The 17680-nt window shown below is 40.1% G+C and overlaps 2 protein-coding genes across 3 annotated transcripts; one reads left to right on the top strand and one right to left on the bottom strand.

Annotated features, from left to right (window-relative positions):
• Positions 1–112: 112 nt before the first annotated feature.
• On the bottom strand, positions 113–4773 carry srsf9 (serine and arginine rich splicing factor 9). 2 transcript variants are annotated; one of them, XM_023961173.2, is made up of 5 exons: positions 4642–4773; positions 3188–3363; positions 2846–3024; positions 1004–1176; positions 113–922 (listed from the first exon to the last, which is right to left on the bottom strand). In XM_023961173.2, the coding sequence occupies exons 2-5, from the start codon at positions 3343–3345 to the stop codon at positions 701–703; spliced, it is 732 nt and encodes a 243-aa protein (XP_023816941.1). In that variant the 5' UTR covers positions 3346–3363; positions 4642–4773; the 3' UTR covers positions 113–700. The 2 variants fall into 2 exon arrangements, with proteins under 2 accessions (XP_023816941.1, XP_023816940.1); XM_023961172.2 differs by having other exon boundaries at positions 3188–3366; positions 4642–4772.
• A 2450-nt stretch (positions 4774–7223) lies between these two features.
• prodha (proline dehydrogenase (oxidase) 1a) lies at positions 7224–16363 on the top strand. Its single transcript, XM_004074780.4, has 14 exons — positions 7224–7707; positions 7806–8014; positions 10191–10225; positions 10679–10828; positions 10916–10980; positions 11113–11229; positions 11379–11458; positions 11970–12051; positions 12267–12359; positions 12646–12792; positions 12938–13113; positions 13206–13304; positions 13551–13639; positions 15451–16363. The coding sequence occupies exons 1-14, from the start codon at positions 7372–7374 to the stop codon at positions 15639–15641; spliced, it is 1869 nt and encodes a 622-aa protein (XP_004074828.1). The 5' UTR covers positions 7224–7371; the 3' UTR covers positions 15642–16363.
• Positions 16364–17680: the final 1317 nt, after the last annotated feature.

Genomic DNA, 17680 nt, shown 5'->3' with positions numbered 1-17680 from the left:
AGTTGAATCAATTCTTTAATTGAATGAAGGAAAATTAGATTTTTTGCAAGTAATAGAATCCAACCAATTCTATTTAACACTACAGGACAAAAATATTTCAAATCCAGAAAAATAGTTGTAAAAGTTTGGCTTTTATTCAATAAGAAAAAGCAAACATAGGATGCAAATATTTTTCACTCACTGGCCACCTTAGTTACAGGTTGAACTTTAAAGAAGTGAAGGAAAGAACACTCAATGTCACGCGAAAGTCTAACTATTTGTACAATAATCATTAGCTTCAGACATTCGGAGAATCACTAAGCCTCACAGCTACTGAAATGTGACACAAAGTGTAGTCAAAACCTGATATGACATTCAGTCTTGCAGCTGCTGTGCAACAGTTTCTGTCAATGCTGATGCTTGCCAATTTTGTTAAAAAAAAAAAAAAAAAAAGTTTTTTTAAAAAAACGGTTGTCAGTTAAAGTTCAAATTCAAAGTCAGCAATGCTTCTCGGAGATGACAGAAGAGTTTAAATGCAAACTTTTTTTTTGTTAAAGCTGTGGGGAAGCGCCAGTGACCGTGGAATGTTTGGGTTCTTTAATGATCGTATGTCCTGTGAGAACGCCTAACATCACAAAAGAGAGAAGAAAAAGAAAAAAGCAATAAAATGCTGAATTACAAAACAGTTACTCCAACTACATGAAAGAAAGAATGAGCCTTTTTATCTGTAATGGCGTGGCAGGGGGCTATGCTGAGGGGGGTGCCTCCTAGGGGGTGGGCTATGCCTCATGGCATGGCGCGGTGGTGACTGGTAGCGAGGAGGGGGGGAGCCTCTGTTGTAGAACGGAGGGGAATAGCGGCCTCTGGATCTGGAACGAGAGCGTGACCGAGCCCAGCTGGTCGCTCCTCTGTCCTCAAAGACACGGATGTAAGAGGTCTCCCCCTGTTAAGACCAACAGAAAAAATGATCAGTTCTCTATTATATGACCCAAAGTCAACACCCCAGCATGGACTGGCCAATCACCTGATGCGAACGAAACTCAGTGCGGTCCAGTCTGCGTAAAGCGTACTCCATGTCCTCCCTACGGAGAAATTCCACTACACCTTCTCCGTCTCGCTGGACATCTGCAAAACAAACATCTCCTGCTTCCCGCATGTGATCTTTCAGATCCTGCCAGCTCCCAGTTGGAGGCAACCCTGGAGCAGGAGAAAACATGTGACACGCTGTTCCTTCGAGTTACATAACAGCCTGAACAAATCTTTGTTTTTAAACAAACACAGACATCTTTTTGTTGTACAAACAGTAAAGAATGAAACTTTTCACCTCTAAGAACTTAAACTATCTGTAAAGACAGGTTAATATTTGAGGATCTTGCAGCACAACAAATGAGAAAAATGGTTATTTGCAAAAAAAAAAACACCACACAAAAAAAAACACTTTCATGTTACAGCTAAAAGTGTTTAAAAGTGTGTAACCCAGATGTTCATTAGTGAAGATTCCTATTCCTAAAACACAATTGTCAGATAACCAAAAAAGGGTAGACATATTCATAGACATACATGTTTAAAAATTAACACTTCTTGCCATAAAAAAAACAATGCTCAATAAAGTTCTATCATTCTGTAAATGTTTCCAGGTTCCGTTATAGTGTTCAGTTCTAAACCACCACCCCAATGTTAGACAATAATATATGGCTTTTAATGTATACTCTTAGTTAAGGTGTCTAACTAAACATGGAGAAAAACCTAGCAATTTTAATTAAAAAAACAGAAATTACACCTACCAGTTTCTACAACTGAAGTTGGGATTATTGAGCCAAAATGGCCGATGTTTTTCATAATATTAGAAGCAGACTTGACCACATCCTCAGTCAGCCGTGAGGGGAACCTTTTTTGCCTGACTCAAGATGGGCTTTACTAGTTCTCTTGTCCTCCAGTCCGCCATGAGACATGTCTCTGCGGGACATCCTACTAGTTCCCTTGTCCTTTAGTCCGCCATGAGAGAGAAACATCTGACTCCTGACATCCATGTCCTAGATCTTTGTCCTCCAATCCGCCAAGAGAAACATCTGTCTATGACTCATCACATCCAGCCACTAGTTATTGTGTCCTCCAGTCCGCCATGAGAGAAACATCTGTCTATGACTCATGATGTCCACTTACTCTTGTTCTCCAGGAAAGAGAACCACTTGCCTACATTTTATGACCTTCGTATTCTAGTTTGTTTGTCCTCCAGTCCGCCATGAGGGAGACACATCTGTCAATGAGGCATAATGTGGGTTCACTAGTTCTCTCATCTTCCAGAAGAAACACCTGCCCACGACTCCAACTAATGTGAGTGTCCTCTGATCCACCAGGAGAACAATTGTCTATGAGGTTCATTTAAAAGTTCTTTTGTTCTCCATGAGATAGAAAGAACTCTATGGTCTATGACATGTATTTACAAGATCCTTTGTCCTCCAGTCCGCCATGAGAAAGAACCATCTGTCTAGGGTGTTGATTTTAGTTTTGACTTACAGGACGAGGTAAACATCTACCTATGGGTCATGGCGTCCATTTACTAGCTCTCCCATCTTCTAGAGGAGATGAGTATCAGCCCACGAGTCATGGCGTCCATTTACTAGCTCGCTCATCTTCTGGAAGAGTAACATCTGGATATGACTCATGATGTCCATCTGCCAGTCCCCTTGTCTTCCAGTCCGCCATAAGAGAGAAACAAATCTGACAACAACTTGATCTATTTGTCCTCCAGTCCGCCAGGGGAAAGAGGGAAGAGTTTCTCACTGACTGCTCTGTTCCTATCAGTCCCACTGTACTCCAGGATATGTTGAAAGGTTTAAGGCCACGACTCATGGAATCCACCTACCAGTCACTATGACCCGGAATTCAGACCTTCGAGTTGGGGGTCCGAACCTTCCTCTTGGTCCTGCTCCACCTGGGCCCATTGGAGTGGGTTTACCACCAGTGGACCGAGGATACTCCACACGGAGTTTGGAGTTTCCATATACATATCCATTCCTTCCATATACAGCATCATCCGCATCCCTATGGGAAGAGAGTAAATACCTCCTTACCAAAGCTCACCTACTGGTCTTACGCTCCATCCGTTCCCTGCTGGCAGTTACTGGAGTATTAGAACCACAAAATGTAAGGTGTCCAACAAAGGGAATGTGACTCCACTTGCTGTAGAGCATCCGACAAAACTCACCGTGGATCTTCAAATCGGATGAAGGCAAAAGGAATAGTTCCTCTGTTATTCTTCAGTTCAATTTCACGAATTTTTCCATATTTAAAGAAGAGATCCTCAATGTCTCTCTCCTGGACGTCAATGGGAAGATTCCCGATATAGATGCGGCCATCAGTCATGGTGCTTGAGGGATGACGCTGCTGACACAGAATGGGGCACTTGCATTTTAAGATCAACTGTTGCTTTTTACTTGTGGGAGTGGACAGTCTTTAGATCCTCCACAGCAGTTCAGAAGGCAACAAATGTGGAGACCCCAAAGTCCAAATTGCAGCAGTAACTTCAAAGCACAAAATGAACAGCAGGAACACTAAACAAAAACCAAGAGCTCCTACAATACAAACACAACTGCGTTTTTAAAGTCCCACTCCGATCATATTTTGAGCCATTTCAAAAGCGTTGTCAGTGGGTTTTTTTAAATGATTGAGCTGTTTTAGCCAAAAAAAAACAAAAAAAAAACGGTCATTTTTCAAGACAGTTTCTGCAGAGCGGCAGGAGTTCAGCGTTGTGGGTGAGTAAGCCTGTCCTGACTTCCCATCATCCCTTTGTTTACACTCTTGCAAGCTCACAACTCCAAGCAAACATTACCGGTGCAAAAAAGGAAAAAAAGTATTGGACATATATAGGCGTACAGTTTTGAGCCAGAAGCCAGCTCAGCCAAAGAAAACAAAAATCTACATGGATCTAATTGTCTGCAAGTAGAATAAAGGTCTTACGTCACGACTACAACGTTTTGTAGTTTTGTTTTTTCCAACGGCATGTTTTCGTTTGCTCGTCTTTCACAACAATTTGAATACTCAGAAATCTAATCCAAATCTATTTTTTATGCCCTCTAATCAGGAGATACATGCTACAAGAAGAACGTGTTAAGCATTTCAGAGTGGGTCTTTAAATCCCTAAGCAGATGAGGGCGGAAATGTGTATAGGTAGATTTAAAATAATTATTTAAAAGACTAAATAACGAATTCTAAATATTCAAAACTATTTACAACCGGGTCGCTAATATAGTCTCAATGACACGAAAGAAAAAACGCCTCTGCTCAACAATGGCGACGGTCAATCTCAGGCAATCCGCGGCTGCACAGCTAACATTGGCTAACAAGGCCGCGTGCTTATGGTTTCGAAACTAAAGACGTGTTAAATAAGTATCCAGGCAACTAAAACTGGCATGGCATTATTTTTTTATTAACAGTGAATGGCTTTAAGATGCAAGTTCGCAAATGAAACAAATTTACAAACAATTCCAGCACAAGCTATCGTCTTTGTCCACCAAAACTAAGGTCAGCTATTCTTGCTAAAACTCAAGCTAGCGTTAGCATTTGAATGATGATGCTTCTATCTAGAGAGCTATACGTAAGGAAAAAATATAAAGCCACACGAAAGACAACAAAACATGTAGAATTCAGGTGCAAAATTACCTTTCTAAATAGTTAATGGCGTTTTTTGGTATAGATTTTACTCTAACAACAGAAGACGGCGCTGCTCCTATTCGAGCGAATTAATTTCTTCTTCTACTCTTTTTCTGCATTTTCTGATTTGAAAAAGAAGCATCACTGACACCTGGCGTTGGGGTTTAATAGTGACACAGCTTGGAAATGATTCACTATGTAATAAGAATAAAATAAAATAAAATAAAATACAACGTGCCCTATAATTTTGCTGCAATGAAATTGAAACTTTAGTGTTTTGGTTTTTATAAATTGCAAAGGTGCTACGAAAATTGACACCAATTCTAATTGGGTTTAAAAAAAGATTATTAAACATATTTGAATTGATCAAACATGACCAAAACCTGTAGTACTCATAAAAATATCACCATAGAGTATTATACAAAAGTTAAGCTTAAGCTCTTCACATTTAATGAAAAAGAAAAAACACTTTGTAAACTAAAAAAAAGCTGTTTAAAATATGAAATTTAAAATATAAACTTATGTATAGTTTTATAACAACACTACAGGGAATTTGTACAACAATGGAAAAAAACTGTTGCTACTGTTAAATAGTCTGTAGCTCACTGCTCACCTCAGGGGATGGTTCAAAATGCAGAGAAGAATTTTCCCATATTGGGATAAATACAGTATCAATTATTATTATTAATATTATTAATAAAAAAAGGGTGAAAAGTGAGCATGTTGTCTTTGTTGTGCATATAAACACTTGGGGTAAAAAAAAAGGACAATCTTTGTCAAATGGGGATAACTTTAGAAAAAAATTGATCAAAACGATATCTTTATTTTGCATGTGAATGTTTATTCGAAGAACTTTTTACAGTCTAGTCAGCTGTGATATTAGCTACGTGCAATAAGCCAAGTCTGCAGCTTAGGGCGAAAAATTTTTTATTGTTGTAATGAACGAATGTGTGCAAATGTTTGTGAGTTTATGATGGCGTGATGTGTACAAATTGTTTCATCAAAATAAATTTATCGAAAAAAACAAATACAAATTTCAAAAAATGTTACCACAGGTAATAAAAAAAATAAAAGAAATTTTAGTGACATCCTACATGTTTAACCTTTATGGCATCTCTGTGTGGTAGCATAATTCTTTTTAGCTAAAATTTGAAGGAATATCCAGCAAGATTCTGGAAATCTATTACCTGTCTATGGTGGCCAGCACCTTATTCTCCTCTGTGGTCTGCTGGGGAAGCAGCATGGCAGACAGTGACGCCAATAGACTGAAAAAACTGATCAGAAAGGCGGGTTCTGTCATTGGCTGCAAACAGGAAACACTTAAAGCAGTGGTGGAGAGGAGGTCACTGAACAAGCTTTTATCCATCATGGACAACCCAGAAATTTCTCTCCACCCTGCTCTGGACAAACAGCGGAGCTCCTTCTCTAAGAGGCCGAGACATTTCTGCTCAAACACTGTCTGATACCAGAAATCCTTCCTACCCAATACGATAACACAAAAAACTCACAGTGTAACAGAGAACTTTTGCACATTTTTGCCTGTACTGTTTGTAAATGGTTTTTAAATTATACCACCTTATTTTTTTAACAATTATTTTGTTTTTATGTAATTTTTTTTTAAGATTACAATGCTACTGTAACGCACAAATTTCCCACGTGTGGGATCAATAAAGTACTTCTGATTCTGAATTTTATCAGAACAAAATACTAAATGTATTTTGCTAAGTTTGTCTTATTTGCTATTTCTTCACATGTAATCATTAAAATTAACGTTTTTAGATATCTGTCTTTTACTGTAAGTCTAAAAAGTTGGGGTGCAGCAATCCATTTTTATCCACGATTCAATTTATGTCATAATTTGTGGTTTAGGATCCGATTCATAGGCAGTTCATTTTGAACAATCTGATTCAATTACTTAAAATGGATCCAGGACATCTTTAGCCAAAAATTAAACCAGTGTGACTCAGAGTTAAATACTACTGAACAGTGCAGGTGCAGTTTTCCAGATTTCTTGTATTTCTTACAAGATAAGTATATATAAATTTAATATTTGTACAAACAAGCAAGTAAACAAGAATGAATGGCAAATCCATTCACATTTTAGTTCATAAGGTTCAGCCCATTGTTGTTTTTCCACATAAAGATAATTCCAACAGAACATTATTAGAACATTCTATTCTGTCATTCATTCTGATCTTTGCAAAATTTAAAGGGTTCCCACACATTGGATTGTCATGATGGCCTGATCAGTTTTTGGTCGTTTTTACGTGATGGTAAAGCCAACAATCCAAATGATATTTTCCAAGATCGATTATAGATAGATATTTTCATTTTGAAACTATTTCTATAAAGGTATAAGTTGATTTGATATGATTTGATTTCATTTGATTCGATAAACAACTTGCCTCAGCAGATAAATTTAAAAAAAAAGCAACCTTTGTGTTTTGTTTTTGCATGTCACAACCATTGTAGAATATATTTTATAAAGATGAAAATTTTATGTGAAATTTAAATTCTATTCTATTCTATTCTATTCTCGTTTGTAATTTCCCGTGAGTCTGAAGCAGTCTCAACCGGCGCGTGCTAAAACATGTGAGGCCCCGCCTCCCTGTGAGGGAGGATGACAGGCAGCCATTCCAAAGGCGCGCGCGCTCAATACCCGTCACCACAGCAGCTGCCGTCAGAGGGTCCCCTCGTGTACTTTTAAAGGACTTCTGCGTTCACACAGAGACAGAAACCATGTCGTACTCCACGTTTGTCGCATCTCTCGCGCGGGCAAACTCCAGGAACCTAAGGAACTTTGCCGTTCCACCTGCAAGATGTCGGTCGACGGTCGCATCCCCGAAACGACAGGAAGAGAAGGAGCGGATGGAGGAGTGCCCCGTGGTGGAGGCTCAGCCGGTCGAGCTGATCAGCCAGACGAAAAATGTCCCAAACGCGCAGGCGAAGAGCATTCACATCGACTTCGACAACACACAGGAAGCCTACAAAAGCAAGAAGAACATCGAATTGCTCAGGAGCCTGCTGGTCTTCAAGCTCTGCACCTTTGATGTTCTGGTTGAGAGAAACAAGGAGGTGAGTCTAGAAGTCATCCAAACTTGAAGAAATGAACACAATAAAGCTTCCCGCATCCTCAAAATCTTGATTTATTTGTTACGTAACTCCCTTCCTAGTTGATGGCGCTGAGTAAGAAGCTGCTGGGTCAGCGCATGTTCGAGAAGCTCATGAAGATGACCTTCTACGGGCAGTTTGTGGCCGGTGAGGACCACAACGCCATCAAGCCTCTGATCCAGAAGAACCAGGCGTTTGGCGTGGGGGCCGTGCTGGATTACAGCGTAGAGGAAGACCTGACCCAGGAGGAGGCTGAGAAAAAGGAAATGGAGTGAGTTAAGGCTAATAAACAATAATTTATACTGTTTTTTTGGTTTTCATAATAAAATTCTTACTTTTCTGTACTATGATGTCAGTTTATGGTGTTTTTCACATCAAATTCACGTGAATCATTTCCTATTTCCTCATAAAATGGCCATAAACCAAACAAGTAGTTAAATGTTCTCCTGTCAGGTTGCCAAATTGTTCCAGTTGTCCATTGGTCAGTCTGGACAGACCCCTCTCCTCTGATTGGCTGAGCTGGGGACGGGCTTGAGGTGTGCAGGGCATGAATAATTATAGTGCATGTTTATGAAAATGCACTCACTTGTATAGTTATAAAACTGCCCTACTCATGTGACAATTAGCTCTGCAGTTACAACATAACTAGGGCAACAAGATCCTGTCTTTTCTGTAACACATATTGTTTTATTATTATCATATTAACTGTTTTGTTTTAGAAAAAAAAACATTTTTAAATGAATCCATAATGGCAAGGCAAGGCAAGTTTATTTGTATAGCACAATTCGTACACAAAGTAATTCAAGGTGCTTCACAAAACAGAAAAGTGCATTAAAATCACAATACATCATAGAAATAATCAACATAAAATTTACTTTAAAAGAAAAGGGAGAAAAAAAAAGATTTAAAAAGAAAGGAAGGAAAGAAAGGTGCAGATAGGACCTTTCAGTCATATACACGGCTAAACAGAAATGTTTTAAGTCTAGATTTGAACATGAACACAGAAGAGGCCTGTCTTACGACTTCAGGGAGGCTGTTCCAGATTTTAGCTGCAGAATATTGAAACGCTGATTCCCCTTGTTTAGTTCTGACTCTGGGAATCAACAGGAGGCCGGTCCCTGAGGTCCTCAGAGTACGAGATGGTTCATATGGCACTAACATGTCAGAGATGTACTTTGGTGCGTGGCCATGGAGACACTTGTATACAAGCAGAGCTGCTTTGAAGTCTATTCTTTGAGGTACAGGGAGCCAGTGCAAAGACCTGAGCACAGGACTAATGTGATCATACTTCCTGGTTTTGGTCAGGACTCGAGCAGCAGCATTCTGGATGTACTGAAGCTGTTTTACAGCTCGTTTGGACAGGCCGGTGAGCAGGCCGTTACAGTAGTCTAACCTACTGGAGACAAATGCATGGATAAGTATCTCCAGGTCTCGCTTTGAGATTATGTTTTTGATTTTGGCAATGTTTTTCAGGTGGTAAAATGCCGCTGATGTTACTGACTTGATATGGCTGTTAAAGTTCAGGTCAGAGTCCATGATTACCCCTAGATTTCTGACTTGATTTGAGGGTTTGAGAGACAGAGAAGGAAGGTAGCTGCTGACACTTTCTCTTTGTTTCTGTGGGCCAAAAACAATAACTTCGGTCTTGTCTGAGTTTAGCTGGAGAAAGTTGTTCTGCATCCACGCGCTGATCTGTTGGAGGCAGTGGTTGAGAGAATCCACCGGCCCATATTCACCTGTTGTCAGTGACACATAGATCTGAGTATCATCTGCATAGTTGTGATAAGATATGTTATTACTGCGTATTAACTGCCCTAGTGGCAGCATGTAGAGGTTGAACAGAAGGGGTCCCAGGATCGATCCCTGAGGCACACCACAAGTCAAGCCCATGTAGTCTGAGACACAACTCCCAATTTCAACAAAATATTTCTTGTCTTCTAGATAAGACTTGAGCCAACTTAGGGCAGATCCAGAGATGCCAACCCAGTCTTGGAGTCTGTGCAAAAGGATCCCATGATCAACAGTATCAAAGGCAGCGCTCAGGTCTAGCAGGATTAAGACAGAGACTTTTCCATCATCAGTGTTCAGGCGGATGTCATTGGTTACCTTGATAAGAGCAGTTTCTGTGCTATGATGGGGTCTAAAACCTGACTGGAAAACATCAAACGAATTGTTTAATAAGAGAAAGTCAGTGAGCTGTTGGTAGACAACTTTTTCAAGGACTTTTCCTAAAAATGGCAGATTAGAGATAGGTCTGTAATTATTCAGTACAGTGGGATCAAGACCGCTCTTTTTCAGGAGGGGTTTAATGACTGCAGTTTTTAAGGCCTCTGGAAATATTCCAGATTGAAGAGACATGTTAACTATTTTTAATGATATGAGGATTATATGAAAAAGTCAACTGAAACTGTATTCCCACCCTGATACTCATTTGTCATTTTTTTCAGTTCCTGTGTTTCTGAGGCGGAAAAAGAAAGCCCAGGTATGTGTACTTTCCAAAAGGGGGCTGAAAAAAAACGACATATTTTTATGTTCACGTGCTATATGAAACGATAGCTGCTTTTAAAGGTGGTTGGCCAAGTTTTTAGGCTTCGATTCAGTTGCATAAACTTGCCTCTATAGTGCAGATCTACCCTGCCGCATGAGGGGTGGTATTTTGGTTCGTCACACAACCCTAGCATCTGACTGGCTTGAGCTGGATCTCACAGGCTTTGAAATGACACAGGCAGCTGTCATGATGACCTGTAGCTGCATTTGTGTGGAGGGGTTATGTGTCTAGATCCCAGTTATCACATGTGTTGAAAAATTGCACATTTTTTGCAATCTCTCTGTAAATTTCATGCGGAGCCATTTGTATGACACAGACTTACAATCGAGAGAAGGAAAAATGTCAATTTATGACAGCAAACATGTTGAATTTAGTTCTTGTGTTTAGGTGCTGATCACCGTGAGAAGAAATACAAAGCTCACCGTCAGTTTGGAGACAGACGAGGCGGAGTTATCAGCGCTCGGACCTACTTTTATGCAGATGAAGCAAAATGTGACAAGCAGATGGAGACCTTCATTAACTGCATTAAAGCTTCCAGTAAGTTGCTTTCCCAGTAAACAAATAAGTACTTTTGTCCGGCGTTATTTTGTCAGTAAAAACAGTAGAGCTTGTCCTAAATGTCAGGTGGTGCTTCCAATGATGGGTTTTCTGCGATCAAGCTTACGGCTCTCGGACGGCCACAATTTCTTGTAAGTCAGAACTAAAATTCAATTATTAATTGTTTGTTAGAAGGTACAGATGTTGTTGTCGTCACACAAGTATCACTGCACTACCGCCCAAACAAACTTGTTGATATTTGCTTTTTTTTGCTGTTGTTTTAGCTCCAGTTTTCAGAGGTTCTGGTTAAATGGAGGCAATTCTTTAACTACCTTGCAGCACAACAGGGAAAATCTGACATGTGTGTTTTGGAGCAAAAGCTGGAACTGGAGCAGCTGAAGGTATGTCAGGTTTCATGTTCACACGTGTTCAGCTCTGTCTCTCTCTCTTCTCATTTTTTATATATATTTAAATTTGGGCTCCTGTTGGGCTCCTGAGCTTCAAATACATAAATGTATACTAATTTAATTGTCACATTGGGTTTTTGTAGGAAAACTTGGCTCAACTTGGCGTTGGAGCCAAAGACGACATTGAAAACTGGTTTACGGGGGAGAAGCTGGGCCTGTCGGGGTAAGACCTGTCACTCAGCACGTGTCATTTTACTTTTAGTGCCAGTATTTGGAAGGGACCCCTGACTTCCCTTCTAACGGGTGACACCACTCAAGACTCATCTGGCTCCAGTTCGGTTTGGTTTCAAGTTCCCCCTCAAAATACGCTGCTGAACTGTTATTAAGTTAAACGTTTAGTCAGCAGAAACCAGATGACAAAACCAAATCCTCAGGACACTGGATAACGTTACATCACCGTCATATGTCCACTTTCTGAATCCGCTGAATCCTTTTTTGGGGTCACAGGGGTTGCTAGAGCCGTTGGGCAAAGGCGGGGTCACCCTGAACTGGTTATCAGTCTGCAGGGCCACATGCACACCTAAGAGACCATTTAAAGTCAGCATCATCATCATGATTAATCACCATCAAATATAATTCACTGTTGGGATTGGAAATGGGTTAAAAGACATGACAGAGGAACAGTAAACATCCAAAAACTCTCACTAATTTGCTGCATTCTTCACGTTTTGTAGAGCTATTGATCTGCTGGACTGGAACAGCTTGATAAATGACACAACAAAAATCTCCAACCTTCTTATGATACCAAATCTTGAGGTGAGTAAACCGAATTTTGACCTTCTGATTCAACTTGGGGAAAATAATGTAAAAGTTTGACTGTTCACACTTGGTAATAAACCGAAAAATAAATAATCTTTGCAGTTCAATCTCGACAATCTTTACTTTGTAAAATTTGGCTGCGGGTTTCTTTCTGATAAAAATGCAGTTGGTAATCTGGGATATACTTGTTTTTGTTGAATTTATGTATGCAGACCGGCCACCTGGAGCCTTTGCTGAACAAGTTCACTGCTGAGGAGGAGAGTCAGATGAAGAGAATGCTGCAGAGAGTAGACGTTCTGGCAAAGGTGAGGTTTCAAATTCAAATGAATTAAAATTCAAATAAATTCACGATATAATAATTTAAATGAAAACTTTATTTAAAATAGTGTTTTTAAAGCACTTTTGTTTGTTTACATATACAGTTACTTTGAAAAATTGTGATAACAATAAACTATGAGGGGATTTTTTGTTTTGTTTTCGTGTCATAAATCTTACAGGTTTCACGTTTTTCTCCCAATAATGCTCCCTATTTGTATTTTTCTAAAAATTGATTTATCTAAAAACCAAAAACACATTTTTGGTTTCATCCAGCATGCTGTGGCGAATGGAGTGCGGTTAATGGTGGATGCAGAACAGACGTACTTCCAGCCGGCTATTAGTCGGCTGACGCTGGAGATGCAGCGGAAATTCAACCGGGAAAAGCCGGTGATTTTCAACACCTACCAATGCTACCTAAAGGTGAGGCAACGGAACAACAACGGCTGTTAGTTTGAGCTACCAACCCCAATTTGCTGCCAAAGTAGAAGAAAATAGTGACAATTTGGAAAAAGACATTCAAAACCTATAAAAATACGATGTTCTTTTTATTGTTTGTGCTGTTTAGGAAGCCTACAACAACGTCACTCTGGATGTGGAGCTGTCTCGGAGGGAAGGCTGGTATTTCGGTGCAAAACTGGTCCGTGGAGCTTACATGTACCAAGAGCGAGCCAGGGCACAGGAAATTGGCTACGAAGATCCAATAAACCCAGACTATGAAGCTACTAACAGGATGTATCACAAGTATGTCTAGAATTTTATTTTTTATTAGAGTCCCTCATGCTTTTACCAAAAATCGTCTTGAATCCCCAACGTCCGTCCTTTTGTTTTTCCAGGTGTTTGGATTATGTGCTGGAAGAGATTGAGCACAACAGGAAGGCTAATGTCATGGTGGCAACGCACAATGAGGACACAGTGAAGTTCACTCTGGAAAAGTATGGGGCATTTGAGCACGTTTAAACGCTGGTCGAATTGAATGCATGTGAATGCTTTAAGTCCAGATTTAGTTTATTCACATACAAGCTCTCATTCATAAGGATTACTTCATGTGGAGTTTCAGCATCCCTCTAAGCCCTGGGTAAAGGGGGTTATGGGTTGAAACTGCCACATTAGGGCAGAATACTACACTCTGCTGTTGATTAGATAACAGTTCTGAACTCTAATGTCTCTGTATTTTTCAGGATGAATGAAATGGCCCTCTCCCCCACCGAGAATAAAGTTTACTTTGGACAGCTGCTCGGGATGTGTGACCAGATCAGCTTCCCGCTAGGTGCGTTGCCCTCATCTCTGCCAATGAAAGCCAAGTTTGTTACAAAATCGCTGTAGTTGACGTCACACGGTCACGTGGCTCCAAAAAGTTGACGAAAGTGCACTCCGCAAACATCAGCGGTCAGAACTGACCGGCTGCCACCAGCTCAGCTGCTGACCTTAGAAATGTTCTCCGCCGCTTGCGGCTATGCAATGAGCAAACACTGTCTCTTAGACTGGACGTCAGGTCGACTGAGGATGGGAGCGTGGCGTGAATCCGAAATTTGTGTCATCTGTGTCATGGTGTGCGGTGTGTTTAGGAACAGAGAGAAAGACAACGTCATGCAGGCCGACAGAACTGCGGAGGCGGCAACCTTGATGAAGTGCAGGGAAGATGAGGGGGACGGCATGGAGCAGAAAAAACTGCTAATGATAACAGGCCACTGTTTACCAGGCTCATACACACAACTATATGGCAAAACATTGAGAAAAGATCATGGTGTACTGTTACGCCCCCACCAGGCTCTGCTGTGGAGGCACCCAAATGAGTACAAAAAAGTAAAGAACTGGAGATAAATCATGGATTTATTAAACTACAGAATCTGGGAAAACCATAACTTCAGGGAGAGCCAAGGCCAACACAACCACCCAAAACACCCCCAGATAATAAAAATGAAAAGAACATCGACTTCCCTCAAATCCTACAAAATAAAAATCTTGGATTTGGAATTGATCTATTTCAAGGAATTATAGAAGACAAATTATATACATACATACTTATATCTAACTTTTGATGATTAGCCATGATTTGATTGGAAAAAAAAAAGGTAAAAGTGAAAGACATATCAAATCAGATCAAGCTTTATTTGTAAAAAAAAAAGTGTGTTTCATTCCACACAGCTCAAAGCACTTTAATGTTAAAAACGAGAAGACAAACATAATAAAAAGGAAAATTCTATAGCAGAAGCCAGCTTAGCCACAGGAGCATTGCCACAGCGCCCACCCAAATCGAGACACAACGGGGTCCACTTACAGCTGTGAGGCTGCAATGCAACACAGTAACATCCCCGGACCAAACTGTCCGCACTCGCACAAATGATCCCTATAGGAGAAAACTGGGGTTAATTTTATTAAAAGAAGAAAGTTAACTTTAGATTCGATTAGTGTGAAGCGGCTGGGATGAGGGCCAGCACCGCTAACTCTGAGGCCATGGTTCTTGGCCAGAGGAAGGTAGTTTGCCCTCTCTGGCTGGGTGGAGTGCTGCTGCCCCAGGGGGAGGAGGTTAAATATTTCTGGCTTCACCACAGAGCCTGAGTACACAAGAACAGGAAGAGACAAGAAATATTGAATTTGGAGCCATAGTTACATTGTGCTGCAATTGCTTTAACAAACCGCTGTTAAAACTCATCATCCTGGTTTACAGTCAGTGTGTCAAAGACATTCAATTGATTATGTTGTCATGCTGTCATTTTTAAATGTTTCTGTTATATCCGTTTCACGGTCAGTTATTAAAGTACTGTATATTTTAAAAATTCTTTGCCTAATAGCCTCATAATCATCCAGCAAGTCAACTCTGGCAGGTTTTATTGTAATTTACAGCTAGAATCTAATGTTAGTACTATGTTATAAATTGTTATAGATGGCTTCCTTTCCAGGCAGGGCATAAAATATTATTTTCTTCTTCTTCTTCTTCCTCAATATTATTTCCTGGATATAAAAATGTGATATTTTTAAGCATAAAATAGAGCTGAAATTAAAGCTCATTGTGGGACATTACTCTGAATAGATACTTGGGGGAGACATTGAACAATTTTGCTCTTCTGTTAAAAACAGGTCAAGCGGGTTTTCCTGTGTACAAGTACGTCCCATACGGCCCCGTCAATGAGGTGATCCCGTACCTGTCCCGGCGTGCTCAAGAGAACCGCGGCTTCATGAAGGGATCTCAGCGAGAGCGCAGCCTGCTGTGGAAGGAGGTGAAGCGCAGGCTGCTCTCCGGACAGGTCCTCTATAAGCCTGTTTACTGAAGGACAAGCTCGGGACGTACCGACAATCTGCATTCCACCATATGATGTGTACCATTAGCTGCTGTTTGTACACTAAGGGTAGCGACTGAGAGGAGACACAGGACTGCTTTATGGGAAGAGACTAGTTTGGCTTTTTACAAAGCTGCTCCAGCAAAACACCCATCAATTTACAGTGAAATATTTCAATAGGAGTCTAATTTGTTCATTTTAATTAGTCAATAATACAAATCAGATAAATAAAAGCTTCTATTTAATAGGCATACTTTTAATGTCTTCACTCTATGGGGTGGAACAGGTGAAAAGGTTTCTTGCAAAAGTCCAAAAAGTGGTTTAATAGAGATATTAGATTTTTTTGACAGGGTTAGTTTAGTTGTTTTTAGTTTTAATATGCAGAGAGTTCGCTGCTCCCTAAAGTGCCTTCTTGATATTTAACTGTTTTTGTGAAAACAATCACTTGTTTATTAGGTTGGGTTTTCATTTTTTTCTGCATAAACAGCACTCCAATGTCCTTGTACATTTTTCATTAGGATGGAAATTGCTCGTTTAAGATTCACTCATTTTTATCCGTAGAGACACGTTTGTCAGTGTTTTGAATGCATCTTCTCGATATGTCACATAAAGACGTCAATTAATGTTTGTTTTAGATTTTAAAGTATTTTGTGTAGTTCGACTTATTTCTTTTTAAGAATGACCATTTCCAATAAACGTGCACATTTGAAAAACTGAAGCCCCAAATGATTTACTTTTAAAGTGCCAATGTTTTTGCACATTACTGAGTTAATGAACTGTAAACTTTGGAACTGCTCAATTAGCTGTACCTGTAGTGTATTTTCTTTTTTCTTTTCTTGGAAAGAATCAACTGGAGCAATTTCGATGAATCCATTTCAGGAAGCATTAACGCTCCATTTCTTGGCACGTGCTGGATGGAGCTACAGCTGCAGTATTCTGTGAATTCCAGAACGCCCTCCAGTTACCAAAACCAACCATTCAAATCACGCAAGTGAGTTTCTTGGAAGCGTGACCTGAGCCTCTCTGAATGTAGCATTTTGTTCCAGTGCAGGTGAAACAGTCAGTGGCTTTGCTTTTGAGGTGTCTCCTGGTATGGGTGTGTCTGATCTGTTGTTTGACAAACTCCTTTCTAATGTGGAAGTTGTGCCATGAATGGCTGGTTTAACTGAATGGGATCAAAAAATGGGATCTGGGGAAATTTTTGTGCTAAAATCCCAAAGGTGGTGTTATGTTCCTTGCAGCATTTAAGGCCTTGTTTAAAAGAAAAGTGTTCTTTTTGTAGATAATCTAATAAAAGATGTATAAAAACCCTGTAGGGTTTTTGTTCTCTCCTTTACTTAAAAATGTAAAAAAAACTAATTTTGTATGAATCAGTTTTAGCTTTTTCCACAATTTAGCAGGTCAGTTCCAGGAATTATTTAGCCTTTTAAAATGGAAAATAAAAATTAGCTCATTTAAGTTCTTGTGAGTAATAATTAACAAAAGCCCATAAAAACCATCTGACTAGTACTTATTGAGTTTCCATTAGTGCTGCTTCTTCAAGTAAAACAGCTGTGAGCTCCTGCCACCATCTTTCATTACACCAACCTCAGGCTGGGTAAGCTCTCCTATCTGGCTGTTATCTTTTCATGAAACAGAGTGTCTGTTCGTCGTCTGACAAACTCTTAACGACAGTGACACCCACTATTTGGTTACATGGACAGTCAGGGAAAGACTGACGATGGCTCACTGCTTCATGCATGCATGATTCAGTCCCAGACACGGAGAAGTGCAACTTAAGCAGCATCTCCACCCAGATACCCTGGCTGTTGAGGACCAGTTAGTCCAGCCCAGGAAGCTCAGGCTGGCATGAACAGAACACTGTGCATTCTGTTTGTGCATTCTGTTCAGTTTCTGATATCAGAATATGCAGTAACACACATAAAACATCATGCCACACCATCTATGTCCAAAAGACACACTCCATTGTGTAAGCCTAAAATATGCTTTGCTCTGAACTCCATCTATTTTTCAGTGTTATTAGGCACCAA

The sequence above is a fragment of the Oryzias latipes genome, chromosome 12 (assembly GCF_053564925.1).
Source record: "Oryzias latipes strain Hd-rR chromosome 12, Olatipes_Hd-rR_3.1".
NCBI lineage: Eukaryota > Metazoa > Chordata > Actinopteri > Beloniformes > Adrianichthyidae > Oryzias > Oryzias latipes.
The sequence above is the reverse complement of the archived record's forward strand: the minus strand, read 5'-3'. Positions and strand labels throughout refer to the sequence as shown.